Source organism: Drosophila mojavensis, unplaced genomic scaffold (genome assembly GCF_018153725.1).
Source record: "Drosophila mojavensis isolate 15081-1352.22 unplaced genomic scaffold, ASM1815372v1 contig_136, whole genome shotgun sequence".
Taxonomy (NCBI): Eukaryota; Metazoa; Arthropoda; class Insecta; order Diptera; family Drosophilidae; genus Drosophila; species Drosophila mojavensis.
Window position 1 is genome coordinate 19500187 of NW_025318667.1, and position 21379 is coordinate 19521565.

The 21379-nt window shown below is 47.9% G+C and overlaps 5 protein-coding genes across 6 annotated transcripts; 2 read left to right on the forward strand and 3 right to left on the reverse strand.

Moving 5' to 3' along the window:
* The first annotated feature begins 1051 nt into the window (after positions 1–1051).
* Positions 1052–2203, forward strand: LOC26528028 (histone H1.11R). The gene is made up of 3 exons (XM_015161694.3): positions 1052–1362; positions 1438–1659; positions 1723–2203. The coding sequence occupies exons 1-3, from the start codon at positions 1192–1194 to the stop codon at positions 1786–1788; spliced, it is 459 nt and encodes a 152-aa protein (XP_015017180.1). The 5' UTR covers positions 1052–1191; the 3' UTR covers positions 1789–2203.
* Positions 1891–9245, reverse strand: LOC6584270. The gene is made up of 7 exons (XM_002009890.4): positions 8968–9245; positions 6799–8907; positions 6611–6740; positions 6413–6543; positions 4588–6349; positions 4304–4521; positions 1891–4246 (listed from the first exon to the last, which is right to left on the reverse strand). Exons 1-7 carry the CDS (start codon positions 9127–9129, stop codon positions 2216–2218), a joined length of 6543 nt encoding a protein of 2180 aa, XP_002009926.1. The 5' UTR covers positions 9130–9245; the 3' UTR covers positions 1891–2215.
* Positions 9246–10497: 1252 nt separating this feature from the next.
* On the forward strand, positions 10498–19131 carry LOC6584271 (chondroitin sulfate synthase 1). 2 transcript variants are annotated; one of them, XM_015161509.3, is made up of 5 exons: positions 10498–10644; positions 14175–15003; positions 15072–15390; positions 17446–17859; positions 17935–19131. In XM_015161509.3, exons 2-5 carry the CDS (start codon positions 14239–14241, stop codon positions 18927–18929), a joined length of 2493 nt encoding a protein of 830 aa, XP_015016995.1. In that variant the 5' UTR covers positions 10498–10644; positions 14175–14238; the 3' UTR covers positions 18930–19131. The 2 variants fall into 2 exon arrangements, with proteins under 2 accessions (XP_015016995.1, XP_015016994.1); XM_015161508.3 differs by lacking the exon at positions 10498–10644 and adding an exon at positions 10816–11636.
* Positions 15562–17343, reverse strand: LOC6584272 (alkaline phosphatase, tissue-nonspecific isozyme). The gene is made up of 2 exons (XM_002009892.4): positions 15919–17343; positions 15562–15837 (listed from the first exon to the last, which is right to left on the reverse strand). The coding sequence occupies exons 1-2, from the start codon at positions 17150–17152 to the stop codon at positions 15653–15655; spliced, it is 1419 nt and encodes a 472-aa protein (XP_002009928.1). The 5' UTR covers positions 17153–17343; the 3' UTR covers positions 15562–15652.
* Positions 19132–19219: 88 nt separating the features above from the next.
* On the reverse strand, positions 19220–21312 carry LOC6584273 (DALR anticodon-binding domain-containing protein 3). Its single transcript, XM_002009893.4, has 3 exons — positions 20408–21312; positions 20019–20337; positions 19220–19943 (listed from the first exon to the last, which is right to left on the reverse strand). Exons 1-3 carry the CDS (start codon positions 21154–21156, stop codon positions 19656–19658), a joined length of 1356 nt encoding a protein of 451 aa, XP_002009929.1. The 5' UTR covers positions 21157–21312; the 3' UTR covers positions 19220–19655.
* Between the last annotated feature and the right edge of the window lie 67 nt (positions 21313–21379).

Consider the following 21379-nt stretch of genomic DNA (forward strand, 5'->3'; position numbering starts at 1 on the left):
TATCCCTTTATACGTGTGCATATATTGCTCTGTGTTTTGTTTTTTTATTTTTTATAACCTCTCGAAATGAACTCAAAGTCACTCAAAGATGTCCCCACCGAAATCACCGATACGAATCTCGTGATGTTTATGCGGAAGCATGTGGAGCCAGTGCCGTACAAGACAATAATCGCCCACTTTTGTACATCGGAGTCGAAAATGGAGTTAATGAAGTCGAAACTCAATAAGACTTTGGTCATGTCCATCAACTCTGGCCTGATAGTACACTGCAACAATTTCTTCTTTGCTCGCTCTCATGCGGATGACATGGAGGATGTTATCGATCTAAGTCAGGTCGATGAGGCATCATCAGATGTTAGCATCATTTCGTTTTCCAGCTGCGAGAGTGTGGCCTATCCAATTACGCCTAAAGGTCAAAAAACACCTAACAAAGCTAACCCCTCGCCAGTGCCAGTGCCCAAGAAGCGGCGACAAAAGAAGAAGTCCAATGCCAAGTGATAACCCAACATCTACATTACCCATGTATATGAGACACCTGTAACTGATTTTAACACTGGGCATCTGATAGCCAAATTTTTACGTTTATACCAAATTTATGTGCTACTTCGCTAATAAATTGTCTATGCGAAAAATAAGAGTTATCTGCTATCTATAATCTATATAGTTTATACTAGAAGCTATTCTGAATCGGAAGACATATATTCATATATTCTGGAATCATATATGTATTCTAGGAATCGGAGGACATATAAAATCTTTCAATGGATCCATACGTATAAGCGCAAGTGACTTTCAATTTTGAATGGATGTATATGGTATACAGTAGTATCTATACGTAGAGAGATAATTGTAGGCTTTTAAGGTATATCCCAGACGAGCAGTCGCATCTAGAGCACCCCCATTGCTCGATAATTCAAACTGACAAGCAAATGTCTCAAATCGAAAAAAAAAACGAAATCCAACGCAAAAAATATATATTAAAGTAGCCCATGCCCTAAAATTCGAGCTCCGGGGCTAACTTCCTGGGGAGCTAGCTCACAACATTCATTATATTTCTTCAGGTCCGACAGAAAAGGTCTCGGAAAAAAAATTCCAGCTTTTTGAATTTTTTTTATTATTTTTTTTTATTGAAATATATATATTTTTTCAATTGTTGAAATTGAGCACAAAAACGAATTTTTTCTTCCAAAAATGGGTACCGGACGGTCAAAGCCTGCAGCTGCAAAAGCGCCCGATCGTGCATTTCAAATATTCTTGGAAATATTCAAGAATACCCATTGCTATCTAGACGATCATGATATTAAGCAGAATGCTCTTATGACTTGGCAAGCTATGTCTCCATCGCAGAAGAGCCAATTCCTGGTGAGTATTGAGTGAATAAAATGCGTGACCAAATGGATTTTAATCCTGATGATGGCGACGACGACCGTTTGCCAGAATTTTGAGGGAACGGCTCATGCACCCATCACGAGGGAGCCTTTACCCAAAAAATCAAAAGCAACGCGCAAAAAATCAGTTCCAGTTGCTAAAGCAAGGACTAGGGCAAAGCCGAAGGCCAAGCCGAAGCCCACACCGAAGCCGAAGACTGCAGCTGGCAGCAAGTCGTTGAAGTCCACCAAGAAGCCGAAGAAGGCTATCAATTCCACAACAAAGGAAAAGGTACCTATTCATATAGTAAACAAAAATGAGTTTGAAATTATTTCTAATATGCGAATCCCAAAGGTAAAGGCTCGCAGCACTCGTAAGACCAAGCCCAAGGTAGCTGAGCCTGCTCCAGAAGCAGAATAACCTGGCTAACGATCTCGTATGTCAACATTTTCTGCTTGGTTTGCCGTTCCCGTTCCCTATGCACAAGTTTCCAGGAAACGAACAACAAAAAAACAAAAAATGTTTGGATAATTAGTTTAGTTTAGCGTAGCTAGTTTGGTTAATTAGTTTGGATAGTTTAGTTAGGTAGCCAATTGGATCTATAGTCTCCCCGTAAATCGGTAATCTAAATTCTGGTGTTTTCTTTTTTTTTCGTATCGTGTGTGGGGCTCAATCATACATATATTTTTTTCGTCGTAAATGCAACGTAATTTGACATACACTGACTTAACCTGAACTAACCTGACATAAGCTGACGTTATCCTGACATAACTATGACATATGTAATATTATTACATAAAATAATAATAATAATAATAATAATGATGCATCCAAAGCAAGAAGTGTTTTAATTGCAATGCAGCCACGGCTCGAAGAATCCCGGCATGACCAGCTCATAGAAGGTAACCCGCCGTGCCTGAGCCACGGCCAGCAAATAGAGTGCGCCCGGTGAACGCTTTAGGGGCAGTCGCAGGGCCAGCAGCTGCTGAATGCCCGGCTGCTCCGTCTCCTCATCCGCTTCGGCGTGGAACTGCGTGAAGGGCACGAAGCCTTGAATGCCCCGATAAATGAAAACTCGGACGAGGCAACAGCCCTCGACAAAGGCCAGCAGCGTCTCGTCGCGCACCCGCAGAGCTGTTAGCTGCCGCGCCTTCAAATCGGCGGCCAATGACTGGAATATTGTGCCATTGGCGAAATGCAGCTGGACGTGGGCGCCCGGCGCTGTGGATGGGGCTATAGGCGGCGCATCTGCAGCGACTGTGGTGAGCCGGGCATACAGCAGCCGGGCGTGCTGCGCTGGACCCACGTTCAAGCGTATCGTTTCCACTGGCTGCCATTGTTGATGCGGATGTGGCTGCATGGCCATCATGTTGCTCGTCTCGGCTGTGTCCAGGTCCAACTGCTGGGCTTCCTGTATCTGATCTTGCAGCTCACGCAGCCGTCCAATCACCGCATGCAGTCGCCTCGTATCCTCGTCTCCGTCGCCCATCTGCTCATGGCTGCCAACGTTGGCCAGCAGCAGCACATCTTGTATAGCGTTCGACAGGTGGAGGCGCAGCGCATGCTGCTCCTGAAGCAGCTGGCTATCGTTGCTGGCCAGTCGCGAACGTAGGGCATTCAGCTCCTCGACCGCGGACCAAATCAGTTGCGCAGTGCGAGCGGCTAATACGCGACCCGGAGTATTTGGCAATGGCAGCGAGTCGGTGGGCAGAGCAGCAAATGCTTCGCTGCCAGACCTGGAAGCGAGCCGCAGTTGTCGCATCAGGCTTAAGAAGTCCTCTACGAGATGTTCGTCGTCGTAGAGATCGCTCTCGGGTATGCTCAGCTGGGTGATATTCACCTCGGTTTGCAGGCGAAAGCTCAGATGCTGCAGCAGGCGCTGTTGCAGCGTCTCGTACTGCTCCTGGCTAAGCGCATGAATCGCGTCCAGATGTGGCCGCAAATGCGACTCAGTTGTTGGCCGATTCAGATACTTAATGGCGTCCTGGTAGCTTGGTCTTCGCCGTCGCTGCTGTGCCTCATGCTTCTGCAGCAGCTGCTGCAGCTTGCTAGCTGGCACACCCATGGGCTCGATTTCGATCTCGGTGCTGGTGCGCCAGCTTTGCAGATTTGCCAGACTGCTGCAGTTCCAGCTGCGCTCCAGCTGCTCCTCGCTCATCTCGTAGCTGGTCATGAAACTGAACTGGTCATTGCCATTGGCACTGCTGGCGTTGCGCAGCTGCAGCACAGTCACATCATCGATGGGCCCACTCTCGAAGTTGCCAGACTTTATATACTGCTTGCCGTTCCAGCGATAGATGCGCGTCCAGCAGCCGACCTCGTTGAGCAGCAGATAGCTGGCGCCCTGTGGCGCCGACTGTAGCGCAAAGACCCGTCGTATATCCGCTTCACCTGCGGCCTGCTGCAGCGCAAAGCTGCGACGCAGCTGCGTCACGTGGTAGGGCAAACGGAGCAGACCGAGGAGCCTGGACAGACGCTTGCACAGCTGCTGATAGCGCTCCGCCCACTCGCTCTGGCGCCGGTAAATTTCATGGGCTGTCTGCTCAGCAACCTGGGGCTGCTTGACGCGCAGCCAACGTACGCTCCAGTTGCCGCTAATGACCTGAGTCGCTCGACCCTGCGCCCACAGGCTCCTCTCGTGCCAGGCACTGAAGTTGAAGCCATTGATGTCCAAGTCCGTGCGCAGCTCCGGCGCATGGAGCTGGGCAAAGTTGAGCGGCGTTTGCAGGCACAGCTGCTCCTCGTGCAGCGTGGCCACGTTACTCAAATTGAAATTGGGATCTCCGTTGATGGGCGCGGTGGCTAACAACGAGCCAGTCACATCCATGGACGCTATGACCAACGGTGTGGTCACGCGCTGCGGCTGCGGTGCCCTAATCTGAAACAGAAGGCAAAGAGCTACAGCTAGATGCCAAAAATCTGTCAACTAGCTTACCAGCAGAGTATTGGCGTATTCCATGGACAAATTGCGTCCATTCACAAGCCCCTCGAGCTTCACGTGTCCGTCAGTCAGATGCAGCTCCTTGGCGACCAATGGAAAGCTGAGATTTTGCTGCGTATGCAGCGTAACTATCCTCTCCAGCTTGATTTCATTTAGTTGGGCAACCTGCAGCGCATTATTGTCCAATGCGCCCGGGGCAAATTTGACAAGGGCTGCAAAATAAATAGAAATAAATTAATTAGCTATTTTCATAATTTTTTGAAATAGATATAATTTACTATCCGCTTGCCAGTCGCGATCCACGCGCAGCGTATCATGAATCCACTCGGTGATATTGCAGCCGTTGAGGAGTTCACCCTGCAGGACCAGTTGGCCTAACAGCAGCTCGTTCATCTCTACGGGAGCTTCGAAGTGCACCGGCGACTGCAGCGTCACCTCTTCGCCCTCCATGGCGCCATCAATGAAGATAATCTGCTGCAGTAGCTGCTCCAGCTTTAGGCCATTCAGCTCAATAATGTGAGCGCCACCTTGGATATGTACGCGACCCGTGAATACTTTGTGACCCTCGATCCACAATTGCGGCTGTCGCTTATCCACTAAATCAGCAAAGAATTCCTGCAACGGCTCTAAGCTCCGATTCCCCAAGTGACCCCGAACCGTGAGCTCCTGTAGCTGTCCTTGCGCAGGTAAGCGAATGAGTCCGCGATGTACAAAAGCGCCCAGCTGTGTATCCCAGTGCAACAGGCTTTCCAGCTTGTCAACGGGCTGCCCGTTCAGGTCTCCCCGTAGCTGTAGATGTTCGGCATAAAGGTTACCGTCCAGGTGCAGCTGGCCATCAAACTCTAATGGCAGCAGCTTATTGGCCAGCCGCTCGAAGGGCACGCCATTCAGTGCCTGCAGCTGGAGCGTGTCCAGAACAGTCACCGGTCCCGCAAAGCTCTTGGTGCCCACAATGAGCAGTTCCTGCTGCGGATCGGAGCGAAAGACTATATCGTTGAGCAGCTCGGGCAGCAGGCGTTCGTTGTAGCTACCCTGCAGGAAGACATCGCTGCCAAATATTGGTGCCTGCTGGAAGCGCCAGCGCGTGCCCAGCTTATTGGGTCGATCCAGCCAGACAACGTCGCGCTGCAGCTGCGCCATATTCCGGCCGTTCAATGCGTCGTCGATGAGCACAGCTCCACTAACCGCAATGTGCTCAACCTGCAGCTGGCCATGAAGAATGAGCAGCGGCAGCTCATCCAGCTGACGCAGGAAACCCAACAGCAGTTCAGCATTGATTCCCTGCAGCTGCGTTGCCTGCACGCCCATGGGCAGAATCAGCTCCTGCACCTGGACAATGTCCACGCGCGGCTCCTTGGACAGCAGCTCGCTCAGATTGTGTCCGTTTAGGTGACCAGCACCCAATACGCTGTCCGCGACATCCAGCTGCTCTGCCTGCAGGCGTTCGAAGCGCGCCTTGCTGAGGTACAGTGGCTCGTGTAATCTTTGATAGCCGGTGGAGAGTGGCACATGGTTCAATGCATGGGTGACGCGCAGCTCTGCCAATTGTGGCGGCTCGCTAATGAACTGAAGTCGCGTTGTTGGTGCCACAAGTGGCGCATCCACACGCAACGCCTGGGCCATCAGCTGATCCAGCTGAACGCCATCGTAGCTACCACTGAGCTGTAGCTGATGGAAGTACACATAGCCGTCCAGAGTGGTCAGATTATGCAGCGTCTGCTCCGTGTGCTTGGTCACAAACTGCTCAATGGGTATGCCGTTCAGTGTGCCATCCAAGATATGGGCATCCACTGGCAATTCCAGGTGCTGTACGTGCTTAGATCCTGTTATAATCAGTTCATCATTGGGATCAGCCGGACGCTGCACCAGGTCACCCAGCAGCGCATCGAAGCTGCTGTTATCCAGCAAGCCACGTAGATGCACGGGTCCATTGACAATCAGTTCCACAAAGTGACAGGCAGCCGAAATGCGATGCGAATCGGTCAACATGGAGTTCAGAGGCGCCTCCTCAAACTGACGTCCCTGGGCGCTGCCATTGAGCTGCAGAATGGAAAAGAAATAATAGATAAACGATTTTACAGTTACATAGTGACTTATAAACACCTCAAGCTGCTCCGAGACTTCCAGCTGTGTGAAGGTAACCAAACCTGGCCAATCCTGTGCATCGCTTAATGTAATTGCATCGGCGGGATCGCGGCCATTAATAGAGCCATCAGTGTCCACCATATTCGCAGCTAACATAAAGCGAGACAAAGATAAATCAGCAAAGCATATACGACGATAACTAGTTGCATAACCCACATAAAGTTTGAGTAAACTGCTTCGGCGAGTGAACGATAGTAGTGGTGCTGCCCTGCGACCAGAGATAGTCGTCCGGAAAGCTCAGCCCATTGAGTGCGCTCAAATGCAGCGAATCCTCAAAGACAACAGCCTGAAACGCAAGGATAATGGATAATGATCAAGACATGTCCAAGCCGAGATCGACTTACGCCTGCCACCCGCAGCTGCGAGAGCTGCAGCGGTTCGTGACGCCAGACCAACTGTTGAATGAATTTTGTCCACTCCAGGCCATTGATGAATTCGAAACTGAGATCGGCGTCCAGCTGCAGGTGCTGCTGTGTGCTTGAGGGTAAGGATTCGGCTGGCTCAATGGACTGCGGGCGCATCAGATCCAGGAGCTGCGTATTGATCGAACCGTTGAACTCGAGTGTGGCATTCTGTACGTAGAAGGGCACATGGTTCAGCCTATCGATATACAGCTCCTGAGCTTCAACAATGTCGAATTCCAGCTCCTCATAGTCGTAGTGAAAGAGTTGTGGCTGACGCTTCATGCGTCCGCCATTCGTGCCCATGATTTGGTGGTGCAGCAGGCGCATCTGTTGCAACAGCTCATACAGGTTTACGGCAGAGTCTTGCACTGTCCACGGTATTCCATTCACGTGCAGCGCATCCAGCGTGGCGCCCTCATTGATAAGCAGCGGCGTGTTTATCTCCTCGTAGTGGATTAGCTCTGGCTCTGCATGATACTCCGCTTGCAGCAGTTGCTCGGCCAGCTGGAGTATCTTGTCCTGTTCATCCACCCACTGCTTCATAAAATTGTGAATCTCCTGCAGGTCGTGCAGCTCCGAGTTGCGCGGCAGCAGCTCCGTATGCAGCCGGAACAGCCCCGAAGGCGCCGCCTGTCGTGGCACCAGCAACAACGGCGGCTGTATGTGACGCAGCAGCACCGATCCCGTCAAGCCCGCGTCTCGCTCTTCGTCCAGCATGCAGCCGGCGCCATAGCGCGTATGCGTGCCCAGTTGACAGGGCGCCGGCAGGCTGGCCTCAAAGGCCTCACCGTTCCAGACGAGCACCTCCAGCTGGATCAGCGAGTGCGTGTCGAAGAACACGCGATGCTGCACGAGCAGCATCAGATCATCCCGGTAGGTGCGCACGGGCACTGGCAGGAATAGCTCGACCAAGCCAAAGTTCTGGCCAAGCAATGTCCGCGGCACCAGCTGGCCCTGCACATAGGCCAGTATCTGTGGTCGCAGGCCGCCCAAGGCCACGTAGCTGTGTCCGCCCATTTGGAATGCGGCGATGTCCGCGATCTTCGGTGCATCCACCCGTTGCCGCAGCTGCAGCTGTAGGCCCGCATCTGGAGATAGCTCGCGCATATTGTGGGCGTAGATGAGCGCCTCATCGGCTTGCCCCACAGCGAGCAGCAAGTCCCGGCCCGTATCCTGTACGGCAAGTGCACTTATCGTTTGCTCCAGCTGCATTCGCTGCACAATCCAGAACTCCATACCATCCACATCGTAGGCATAAATGCTGAGTGTGCGATTTTGCATCAGGGCCAAGTACTCGCGGTTCTCCACAATGAAGGGCAGCAGCTTGTCAATGCTGCTGCCTAGCGGCCAGTGCCAGAATTGGGCCAGACCCATGCCTGCCTCCAAACGATACCAGAGCAATTGTTGCTGGGTGGCCAGCAACACCAAGGTCTCCTGCAATTGTGCCTGCGAATTCCAGCGCTCGTAGCTAAGCAGCGCATCAATGCCGGCCGGCACTAACAATGGCTGCAGTGCCTCATATCCGCGGAACTGCGAGCCCTCGGAGAGAGCTTGCTGCTGGAATAGTAACACATCTTGGCTGCGTCGACCCAGAAGGAAGAGGCTACCATTTTGCTGCAGCTGCAGCCAATGCGACACATCTGATCCGAGCGTAAAATGTAGATCCTCCTCAATGCGGCTGAGCACTAGCATTTCTCGCGTACGGCGTTTGGACAATTCCAGTTGGTGGAGCTTTGCCAAATCAATGTCCAACGGTGTGGCATCCACCACATTGGCCACATTGGCAGTCGACTCCTGACTGCTGCCCAGCATCTCATTGCGTGCGCTGGTCACAATCGCCTCGTTCCCTGTGGCACCCGCTTTGGCTTTGATCGCTGCCTCCAGCTTGATAACTTCCTCTGTGTGTCCTTGCTTGACGACCGCTTCAGTGATCTCTGTCCGCAGCGCCTTCGTTTCCTTCAATGTGGATTCGTTCACTATAACCTTGCTGATCGTCTTGGCATTAGCGCTGCCTTGCTTGGTCCACTCTGGCTGGACAATGACACCGGCCTATGTGTTGCGAATATGCAAATGTCTAAAGGAAGCCTAAGTATTGGATTTTCTACATACCGGTACCCCTTCGCCCGCCTCGAAGGCGGCATTCAGTTCACTGCGCAGTTTATCCACCTGGTCACGCTGCCCGGGCGTGATCACGGTTTTGGAGGTATCCTTGGATTTTTGGCCGTTGCTGTTGCATACCGCACACAGCACCAGGCACATCATCCACTTCATCTTGTTTGCTTTTATTACGTTTTCACAACTTACACAATTCACTATATTAACATTTAACACGTGAGCCACACACTTCAACCATATTTACAAAATTAACCGTTGCTTTCCTAAGCTGCCACTCAATGCACTTCGCAATACTCTGGCAGCGCCAAAACTAAGCTGTAAATTCGCAATTCAGCTTTCAATAGCAGATTTAAGTTAAGTTAAACGAAACAATAAGCAAATTGACTTAGAATGGCTATAATAAAAAAAAAAATTAAACTATAATTAATGATTTGAGCTCTACAATCATTTAAATATTGACCGTCCAAAATGATCGTATGTGCTCAGCACAAAAGGCTGCTTTAATTTTTCACATTTAGCGAAGATACAAACCGTCTTTAGCAGCACATTCAAGCCCTGTGTAATCTCAAATTTTTGCAAACGACTTCATTTTGTATTAAGATCATTATATATATTTCAACATTATAAATAAGCCATATTCGAACACTCTTCGATATGTAGTTATGTATTTTCGAGGTCGTGTAATTATTATCGATCAAAACTATCGATTGACAGAAAAAACTACAATTAGACTAATTTTTAAAAAATGCATTACCATTTTTTTGAATTTTTATATACATATGTACATATAAATTAACTGTAGTATTTCATACTCGTATATTTAAATTTTTTACTGGTATTAGCTTCACTGGAAGCTCTTATTACTGCTAGGTTATCAACATATACATATACTACAATACATACACACACGCATGCATATTTTAATAAGCAAATCAACTTATTGGCGAATCTTATGCATATTCGTATCTTATCAGGGTACACATACAAATACATACATCCATATACGTATGTATATATATGTACGCATCTATGGACAGACAAAGATTTGTGTACATATTTATTTAAATTTTTGGAATCGACTTGATGCCAAATTTAATGAGTTATGTCTGATTCTGTGAACTATAAACAGCGACAAACGAATGACTCGGACCTGCTTCAGATTCAGATTGAGCCACATGTTGCCTATGACCGTTTGGCATCGACGTAAGCACCACATGACACTTGGCAGGCAGGCGGGACCGATGGGAATGAGTGAAGTGGTGCGCTCGCCTGTTGCTGCTCTGTCGACCGGCTGTTGCTATCAGCTACGCAGATCTCTCACAGATACACGCACATCAGCACTCACACATACAGCGATAGCTGACAGAGAGCGATTATTTGCAGCAAAGGTAGCAGCCGGTCGAGTGCGCGTTCTCTCTTTCTCGCACTAAACTATCTCACCCTCGGGCGAGTGCTCTCTGCGCCTCTCTCAGTATTCAAGTTGGGCCATCGGAACACCGGGCGCCGACTCAGCCCGCTCATTCGGTTAGTTCTTCAACGGAATTCAACGTTTTTTGACGTTTGTTCTTGTTGCATACACGCACACGCACGCAAACATAGACAGACATAGAGCGTGTCGGCTCAAGCACCAACGACGAGCCACAGAAAAAGAAAATACAATTTCTTTTCATGGTAATTGTTAAATAAAATAAAAAAACAACAGCCCAAGAAAGTGAAATTTGTATGGTTTAATATTTTCTTCTCTTATAATAAATAATGTATGATGAAAATTTAAATGAAAATATTTGATTGTGCTCGCAACAAGTTTTTGCTTAATATTTCCAAGTTTTGTGGCTCGCGACCTTTGCGAACTTAACGTCGTAACAGCGACAACAACAGCTAAAAATAATTAAACAGCGCATGTTTCACTAACTACGCGAATGTGTGTGTGTGTGTGCAAGTGTGTATGAGCGTGTCCGTGTATGTGTGTGTGTTGTCTTTGCTGCGGTTCAAGTTGAAAGCCCAACACATTAATTGCCCCAACGCCGTCTAATTGTCAACAGTTAAACAAGTTGCTCTTGTTGTTATTATACATATTTTGCTGTTGTTATGGTTGTTGTTAAATGTTTGTTGTTGTGTTTGTCAATTGTATATTATTCATATCAAACTGTTTGGCCTGCAAAAACATTTTCGAATTCGCATTTTTGCTCATGTTTCGCGCGCTCTCATTTTTTTTGATGTGGCTCAGTGTATCAGTGTGTGTGTGTCTGTCTGCCGGATTTTGTATGTGTGCACTCGTGTCTCAAAGTCTCGCATTTCCTGCACAGCGCCGGTAGCGTCTCTGCCTTCGTCCCCGTCTCCGTCAACATCTTCGCCAGCGCCAGACAGACAAACTGAGACAAAAACAGTTGAGCTTGAGAAGCGTCGCGACGCACCGCACCACACCGCAGCGCAACGCAACGCAACGCGACACTGACACTGCCCCAGACTTAGAGTCAGCGTCAGAGAGTCGAAGACGCTGACAGTGGCAATTGTTTGTCCGTCTGGTCGTCGCTCCTTAACTGCCTCAGTCTGTCCCCGTCTCGCACTTTCGCGTGTGCAAAATTGCTCGCAATTATCATCGATCGCAGTATTTGCTAGCACTGCAAAATCCGTTCCATTTGCCCCGTTTACCGGAGCAACAGGTGAGTGCTGCAAATGCTGCTATGCTTGCACTGAGCTTAAGAGGAACCAAAGTAGTACATAGTATAGTTTATACGGCGAGCGTACAGGCAAGATAAGATACAGCGAGGTCTTTTATTGATTGCATTTGTATTCCTTAGCCAAGCTCAATTAATTTAGATACTTTGCTTCGACTTTGTATTAAGTTTGCAAATATACCTGATCTTAATAATTACTCTACTAGCAAATCGATCTCTGATCTCAATCATACTTAAGTTATTTCGTTAACTCATATTCCATAGCTCAACTATGCAAACTTCTACAAATATCTTAGAATTGGGCAGAACCATCTATGAAATGAATCTATAATTTCAAGTATTGAAAGCGAAATTATCGAATAGATAAAAGCTAAACAAAACCGAATTGTAAACAATATACGAGAAAACTTTATATATGACCTAATATGAAATACCCTTTACTAAATGCTTACAAAATTCTAATATTTCTAATTTCGAAAACAAAATTATGTATATTCGCTATAGATTCTGCTCGATATTGATGGATCGTTAGAAATAAGTATCTCTTCTCATTTCCACATAGAAATGTCGATAAAGATGCCTAACATATTATAACATATATTTGCTCAATATTCCCGCATATCCCCTTTGCAATGGGTATAATAATTAAATTAAACTTTTATCGGCCATAAATACAATGTTTGAGCTATCCAGCGATAGCCGGTTGCATAATTCCCGTACGTTGGTTAAGAGTTAAGAGCATTTAAACAGAAATTGACCGCTTCACTGTAAACACCTGCAAAGGTGAGTCAGTAAAAGACGATGTGTGCTCGAGAGAGAGAGAGAGAGAGAGTAAGTAAGAGAGAGACAGGGTAGAGGGACTGCAAAGGCGAGTGCTCAGGTGAGTGAAGGCCATTAGGCCGTAAGTTGTGCCAAATACATGTGCGTATATCATTCTTTCTTCCTCTCTTCTATTTTTTGTTTTTTTGTGAACATTTCAAATTGCTAACTAAACAAACTCGAATCCCAATACAAGCAAAAAGGCAACAGAACCCAACTCGAAGCATATGGATCGCAGTGATCGTTCGTCAGCTTTTCTCTAATTTTTTTTTTTTTTTTAGACCAAATAGTTTTCTGAGCTGTTTGTTTATTTAATTAACATTTATGTGTGGCTAAGGAGGTGTGTGTATATGTGTGCGTGTGTGTTCGCCGCATAGATTGCGGACGGAGGGGCAAACATGAAAGCAAACAAAAACACATCAACTAAGTAAGAAAAACTAAGCAAAAAAATCAGAGATGCTTTTAGTTACCGCCCTGCACCACCCTGCCCCACTCGGCTCCACCAGCATCTTGTGGGTCCATCTCGATGGGCGACAAAACCAATTGGTGTTCGTACAATGTCCAATTTATAAGCTGCACCGAGAGCTGAGCTAAAATTAGATGCCAACCAGCTGGCTCTCGTTTATTTTCAATCTGAGCTCAAGTAACGGCGAGTCTCTGTCGAGTCTATGAATATCTGAGTATTTGTAGTACCTCTAGTGCCTGAGTATCTGTTGCTCTCTGCTGGCTGCATGCGTGTGTTCGGAAACGTTAAGCGATTCGAAGTGCACTAAAAATCACAAAACTAATCCAAATAGACATTTGCATGTGTGCATGTATGTGTGAGTCTGTGTGTCTGAGAGCATGGCAAACAATTCGAAGAAAATCTTTCATCAGCAAGACTATAAACTACAATAAACTATAAAAAAAATAGGCGCATTGCACAAACAATTAGAGCATTGTAAACTATTAAGTGCCTCTTACTCAGGGCGATTCTAGAGATATTACTCTATAAAAATCAAGGTGCTATCTTAAGAAATAGAAGAGGAAAAGAAAAGGGGAGGGGAAAAAAAAAGAAACATAGAACGAGGAAGACGAAGAGGAAAGTAAGAGTTCAAAAAAGAAAGGCGAAGAGGATGAGCTCGAGAACGACGATGTCAACGATGAGAAGAAAATAAAAGAGCAAAAAGAGACAGATGAAAATAAGGAAAAGAAAAAATAAATAAAATTAGAAAAAAGAAAAACGAGAGAAGGAAAAAATAGGAAGAAGCAGAAGAACAGGACAAGAACATCAATTCAAGAAGAAGAAAAGATGAAGACGGACAGGAAGGGTATGGGTGAAAGCTTTTACTGAGACAGCCGAAGAAGATAAGAAAGAGAAAGAAAAGCACAAACATAATAGAGAATGAAAACAAAGGAAAAAGAAAATGATGAAGAGAAAGAGAAAGAAGAAGGCGAAAATAAGAGGAACAAAAAGTATCTGCTATAATCAAATAGCAGATACAATATGAACACAAGTTTCAAAATCATTAAATATAGAATTGAATATGATATACTCTCGAGCATCTAATTTATATTCGCACACATTTGCGTAGGGTATTCGACGTGCAATATACATAGGTTCAAATCGGTCTAATTAACAATTTGCCAGGGGACACGCGCCAGCGAAAGTGAGATCCAATTGAACTATATTTAAATTACGATCCCTGCACGTTTCTTTTGCAGCAGCGCTCCCCTATGCCCATTAGCCTGAACCGTGGACTCCCCCGCAACACAAGCGTCCAACACAATGCTGCAGCACACGATGACGAAGCGTAAAACGCTAATCATTGCCTGCTTTGGCATTGCGCTGGGCCTCTGCATTGGCACCGTATTGAAAAACTATCGCGCCCTGGAGATTGTGAAGCGCTGCAGCATGCGGCCAACGAATCTCAAGTCGCCCAACGAAATCATCGGCCTGAATGATGAGGACACCATACAGAACTCTCAGCGCAATTTGGTTTTCGTGGGCGTGATGACGGCCAAGAACTTTATCGAGGGTCGTGCGCGTGCCGTGTACGATACGTGGGGCAAGGAGGTGCCCGGACGCATTGCGTTCTTTAGCTCGGAGGGCAGCTACTCGGATGAGCTGCCGGTGGTTGGGCTGAAGAATGTAGACGATCGCTATCCGCCGCAGAAGAAGTCGTTCATGATGCTGTATTACATGTTCGAGCACTATATTGATCGGTTCGAGTGGTTCATCCGTGCGGACGATGATGTCTACATGGAGCCGGACAAGCTGGAACGATTTCTGCGCTCCATCGACAGTTCGAAGCCGCAGTTCATTGGACAGGCGGGCAAGGGCAATAGCGAGGAGTTCGGTCTGTTGTCCCTCGAATTCGATGAGAACTTTTGCATGGGCGGTCCCGGCGTAATACTCAGCAGCGAGACGCTACGGCGCGTCGCACCGCACATACCCACCTGCCTGAAAAACCTGTACAGCACTCACGAGGATGTGGAAGTGGGCCGATGTGTGCAGAAATTTGCTGGTATTCCCTGCACCTGGAACTACGAGGTGAGCTGAACGGAGCAACCTTCTGGCTAAGTGTCTCCTTCTGACGCTATCACTACTCACCCTTGCAGATGCAGTACATTTTGCGGCACAATTCGAGTGGCCGTAATGCGTATACGGGCAAGCTGAAACGCAAGGAAATACACAATGCCATCACGCTGCATCCCATCAAACAGGCGCCGCTTATGTATCGCCTGCACTCCTACATACAGGGCCTCAAGGCCGAGGAGCTGCGCCAGGAGTCGCTGCTGCTGCATCGCGACATCAAGCGAATGGCCAAGTACCTGGATGTGCCCGATGACAGCACCTACATGCTGCCAAGCGTCTCCCCCGGTGCCATCCCGGAGAAGGACACTGGCAAACGGCACTTTGAAGATCACAATATTCTAGGTAAGTTGAGTTCAAATTTTTCCTTCAATACCGTGTCTGAAAAATACGTTAAATGGCATTTGCCGAACTTGTCACTGATCGGTTAACATCTGAAACCAGTTCATAATGTGATGCAAATGAACCAAACTGAATTCACATATCGATATCATTGATAGTGGTTAAGGCGTTCGATAGTTTTCAAAACGTTGTTTTTTGAATGCACAAAACACTACACAGAAATTTACATTAATAAAAATTGAACTGAACGTGCATGTGGATATTTCTAAGGGGATGCCTCGCAGATTGTGGCGCCATGGCCCATGCAGGCTGCATATGCCATCAGGTGTGCCAACAGATTTTGCTCCATGACGCCACTAAAGAGATGGGCCTGGGGACCCAACGCAAACACAGCCACATCTTCGCCAGAATGTACACCCTTCGCATGTATATAGCTGGGCGTAAAGGATGCTAAACGAAACATACATATATATATATATAAATATATACCCTAGAATTTCGCGCAATTCAAAAATAAATAACATTCTTTACTTTTGCTCAGATGCGGTGCAGGATTCTCCCGTTTGCCGGCCTTGTTGAGGCTCTGCCACTTGCCAATGGCATAGTTGAGCGTGCTGTAGGGTATGCCGTCCAAGTCGCGTTGGCTAGGATCTAGACCTAATATGGCTGTCCCTCGATTGGCATAGCCAGCCATGCTGAGTGTATGCGAATGATCCGCCGTAACAACAATCAGCGTTTCATTGGGATTTGTCAGTTGCAGTGCCACCTCGATGGCCTCATCAAGCTCGAGCATCTCGTCCAGCGCATAGCCGGCCCGTGTCTCGTGATGTCCATGATCGATGCGACCGCCTTCAATGAACACAAAGTAGCCTTGCGGCTCCTGTTCCAGCCGCTGAATAGCAGCTTCTGTCATGTCGCGGAGCCGCGGCTGACCTTTGGATGCAGCCAAATGGTAGGCCATATGGTTATCACTGAAAACGCCCAACAGGCTGCCATTGGTGGCACCGCAGTCGCGCAGCTCGCTCAACGTGCGGGCAAAACATCCGTCCGGATTTGCTGTCCGCCACTGCTTAAGCAAATCCCGTCCATCGCTACGTTCGCTGGCAAACTTACCCAGGCCGCCGCCAAGAATTACATCCAGATGCCGTCCTGGCGCATCCTCGATCAGCTGCCGTGCGATGTCCAGCTCCTGTGAACGCCTCTGAACGTGCGCATAGCCGGCCGCCGGACTGGCGTCCGTCAGTCGCGTGGTGGTCACAATGCCAGTTGCCTTGTCGGCGCGTTGAGCCCAGCTCAGAATTGACTCCACCTTGACACCTTGAGCACTCTGTCCAATGCTGCCGTAGTTGGTTTTTATGCCGGTGAGACATGCTGTTGCCGCGCATGCCGAATCCGCCGTCTGGCTGTCCGTGCAGTAGGTCTTACATAGACCCGAATACAGGAACTGCTCCACGGCCAGCTGCGCCTCCTCACCACTGTAGCCGGCATGCTGACCCTTTAGTATTCGTGCCGCTGTTAACGTGGTAATAGACAAGCCATCGCCCATTAACATTATAACGTTCCTGGCTACTCGACTGTCGCCCCCACCCGCCTCTCGACTACGCATCAGACGCACAGCCAGCTGCTGCTGCGCCTTGTCCATCCAATAGCTGGCATCACGCTCAACGTCGTTGGGTTTAGTTGCCCTTTCGCTGCCACAACCTAATGCATCACAGCAGACTAATGCCGTGATCAATGCCAGGTGGGGCAAGTTTGTTAGCCACATGCTTTACATAAAAATCGTGTCGAGGTAGTTGATTGTATAGAAATCTCAATGTTAATGTTGTCAAATGCTTGCTGGGACATTTTTCATTCCAGCCATGCCTACCTTTTGAGCATTTGCGTACATCATGTTTACTCTCGGGGCTAAGCCCACGCAAAACCATTTAACTTCAACGCCAAGCTTTTGCAAGTTATCGATTGACTAATCGAAATTATTGTGATTTACATATGCACAAGCTATCGAACTTGCATTTACATATCTTATCGAATTTAATTTCATGTTATCGACTGTTGCAGGCATTAGTCCCGAGCTGAATAAATTTGTGCCCGCGAGCACAGCGGATCTGCTGGACTGGTCCTTTATAGCACGCAGCCTGTACTCGGCGGGCTCGGCCAATCCCAAGCAGAAAATTGACTCGGCGATGCGCGAAGGCCTAGAGGATGTCATCACGGAGGTCATGGAGAACATCAACTATTATTCACGTCAACGTGGCCGCGTGATTGAGTTTCGGGAATTACTGTATGGCTACCACCGTTTGGATGCACTGCATGGCCAGGATCTCATATTGGACCTGCTGTTGATTTACAAAAAGTATCGCGGCAAAAAGATGACAGTGCCTGTGCGGCGCCATCTGTATGTGCAGCGCGCCTTCACCGGCATCTTTGTCAAGGAGCTGGACGAGGATTTCTACAATGTGACGCTGCAGCAAAGTGAGTACATATACATATGTATATGTATATATTTCCCATATTATCTTGCTTATCGTCGTGCAATTTGTCTTTAAGGCTTGTCTGCTGCAGGTCTGTTCGGCAGCCTGCTGCACAACGGCATGGCCCGGCTCAGCAGCCACTTTACCATGGCCAGCAATCTGTTGACACCACCGCCGGACACCATTGTCTTCGTGCTGCCTATTGCCGGCCGGCTGGCTACCTTCCAGCGCTTTCTGTCCATCTATGAACGCGTTTGCCTTGTGGCTGCACAGCACTGCGATTTGCTGGTTGTCATCTTCGGGCAGCCGGATGAGCTGATCGATCATCTGCAGCAGCTGAACGAGCTGCGTAGCCGCCACATCTACCAGCAGATCAATTATATTCAGCGCAGTGGCCAATTCTCGCGCGGCGTCGCTTTGGACATTGCCGCTCGCTCCTCGTACATACGACAGCAGGACATTATCCTATTCATCGATGTCGATATGGTCTTTAATGTGGAGACACTGCAGCGGGTGCGTATGCATACGCAGCGTGGTCGACAGGTGTACCTGCCCATTGTGTTCAGCCAATACGATCCGAAGCGTCGGAATGGAGCCAGTGCCTCCGAGCAGGTGCCCATTGACGATGAGAATGGATACTTCAGGCAGTTTGGCTTTGGCATTTGTGCCATATACAAGTCGGACATACTGGACGATGACATCAATGGCTTCGACAAGGACATAACGGGCTGGGGCCTGGAGGATGTCAAATTTCTGGAGAAGATTGTGCGCGTTGGAACGCGCCAACATGGCTTTCTGTCCAATACGGCTGAAGTGCCACTCGACTATAACGAGGCAGCCGAACAATGGCGACGCCTCAGCGTGTTCCGTGCTCCAGATCCGACGCTGGTGCACATCTATCATGACATTAGCTGCGACGTGCAGTTGGATCCGCCGCAGTACAACATGTGCCTGGGCACCAAGGCCAACTCGCTGGGCAGCACCCGGCTCATGGAGGAGCTGTTCTTCAACAATCGACAGAACATCGACTTTATTACCGAATTTAATCGACAGAAGCATCAGAGTAGATGATGCGTGGGCGCCACCCAAATCCTGGCATGTTCCACTATAGTATTATGCTTCAAGCTTCCTATCAGTGTGCGTGTGCGTGTGTGTGTGTGAGTGTGACTTGCTGCTAGCCAAAATGCCAAATGAATACCTTAGATATGTTGCAGCGGAATGGATGAGAGCGAGTAAGAGACAAGTATGGATGTCGGGAGGGGGAAAGAGAGAGGGAGAGCGTTATGCTTGAAAACCCTTGCACAATTATCGTTTTAGTTTCCCTCTCTCCATCTTGACATCTATGGAAAACAACTTGTTCCTTAGCATAGTCTTTTTTATTTTAAGTTCTGTTCTTTTTATCATTTGTTTGTAAATAAGTTTGTGACGCATTTTTGGCCATCTGTTCCTACTTTAAATTAAGCCTAACTTATCTAAATTTAAGCTTAAGTTCGTGTCAGTAGATTTTCTGACATTTTCTGTTACAAATATAGAATGTAAAGCTCTTGTTCCATTTAAAACTAAATATGATGCATATACATGTATATTATATGTTTTAGGCCTACGGCAACTAACATATTTATTGCAAAGAACATGTCATTCAGGTTGCAGATTGTGCAGCACCTGTTTTCGCCGTAAGCCCTCTTGTGTATAGTTAATATAAAAATATATATTGTTGTTATATATACAAAACCATTTGTACATTAAATATACAAAACGAAAATGCTGCCTTCGTTTAATATTCCTCGTTTGCCACCCTCACATGTAATCTACGGGCTCAATCCCCAGTAGCGCCAGCGCAGAATTGAGCACCTGGCGCACAGCCTTGACTAGATAGATCCGAGCATAGAGCACGGGCATCAGATTGGTGCGCTGCTGCACGAGTATTTGTTTGTGGCGATAGTACCGGCTGAACAGGCTAGCCAAGTCCACGATGTAGCGGACGAGCGAATGGACGGCGCATAGGCCCTGCTCCAGTTGGGCTAGAGTTGATTCCACCACCTTTGGAAAGGTGAGCAAATAGCCATAAATCAACTGCCAGTCGAGCTGCGTGCAGAAAGAGATGAATATTAATCAAAATATACAGGCGTATTATACATATATATATAAACGCATTCAGACCTCATCCTCAAGCACACTCAGATCGATTTTGTCCAGGGGCGGCAAAGATTCGTAGACGCCGAGATTCACCTGGGCTTGAAAGGTACGCAGCAAGGTTTCGAGGCGTGCGGAATTGTAGAGAATGTAGTTGGCACCTTTGGAGCTGCCCAAGCCACTGCGCACCACAGTGGCGCCCGTGCTGTGTCGCACCTCGAACAGATCCACTATGACAGCCGCATGGCCAAGCCGCTGCATCAGGCTCTCAAAGTTTTTCCCCTTGACGCAGTCGCGCACGCCATGGCGATGCATAGCTATTAGGAGCATATCATTGGAGCGCAGTCTGCCGCCGGCAATGCACATGAAAGGAAGCAGGTGAAATGCAGTTGGATATCACTGCGCCGACTACTTACGCCATGTAGCCTCCACTGGTCATACTTGTCGCCGTCTTCGTGGTCGGCTCCAGCACCGGGCCGCACACAACGCGCACCGTCTTCTTATCTTCCTGACTGACTGAGGGCCGACGCGGCACATTATTACAGTCAACGCAGACTCTCAAAGTGTCATCGGTCACATCGTCCGCTTGAACCACACGCCACTTGGAATATTCCAAAAGACGGCCCAAAATGAGGTACAGCTGTTCGGCACGGAATTTGTGCAGCTCTTTTGAATTGTGCTCGTCCTGGTTGATAAATCGGTTATTCAGCGATAGGTGAATTGTGCTCGGCGAGAGCGCCCCATCACCCGCTGGCTCCCTATGCTTGCCATAGTTTTCGCCATTTGTGAATATGGCATTGAGAACATTGGCAATGATGGGAGCACGATGGAAGTGCAACCCGTAGCGTTCCCTCCGCAACTTTGTGATGCTCTGTAACGGGAATATCCATTGCTTGCTTTGTTCTAGCAGATCCTCCTTTGCTTTCTCGTCATTCAGCAGCTGCTCGATGTTCATACGCAACTGTAGACCATGCTTCTGGCAAAAGCATTCCCAGTTTATATTACTTGCCGCAATGCTCATATCTCCGCCTTCTAAGAGGTTCTCGTTGTGGTAGCGAATCAGCTCGCCGTACCGCATGACACTCGACGCATCTATACCAGCCGGATAGATTGCAAAATGTTTGACCAATTGGTGTGTTAGCTCGGTTAATGGATTTTGAGACATGTCCGTGCCGTATTTAAAGAAATGAGAACACTTTGAAGGAGTTTAGATTTTTTAAAGAACTTATTTGTGGATTTTTAAATTGTTAACAATAAGCTGTATTTCTGACTTGGGCAGAAATTTCGCCGCCAGCTGTGTTCAAAATACTTTTATCGATTGCAATTCACAATAGCTGCAAGTGCGCAAGCACATCGCTAGGTAGTTTAGTTCACATGGTATTGTGGCG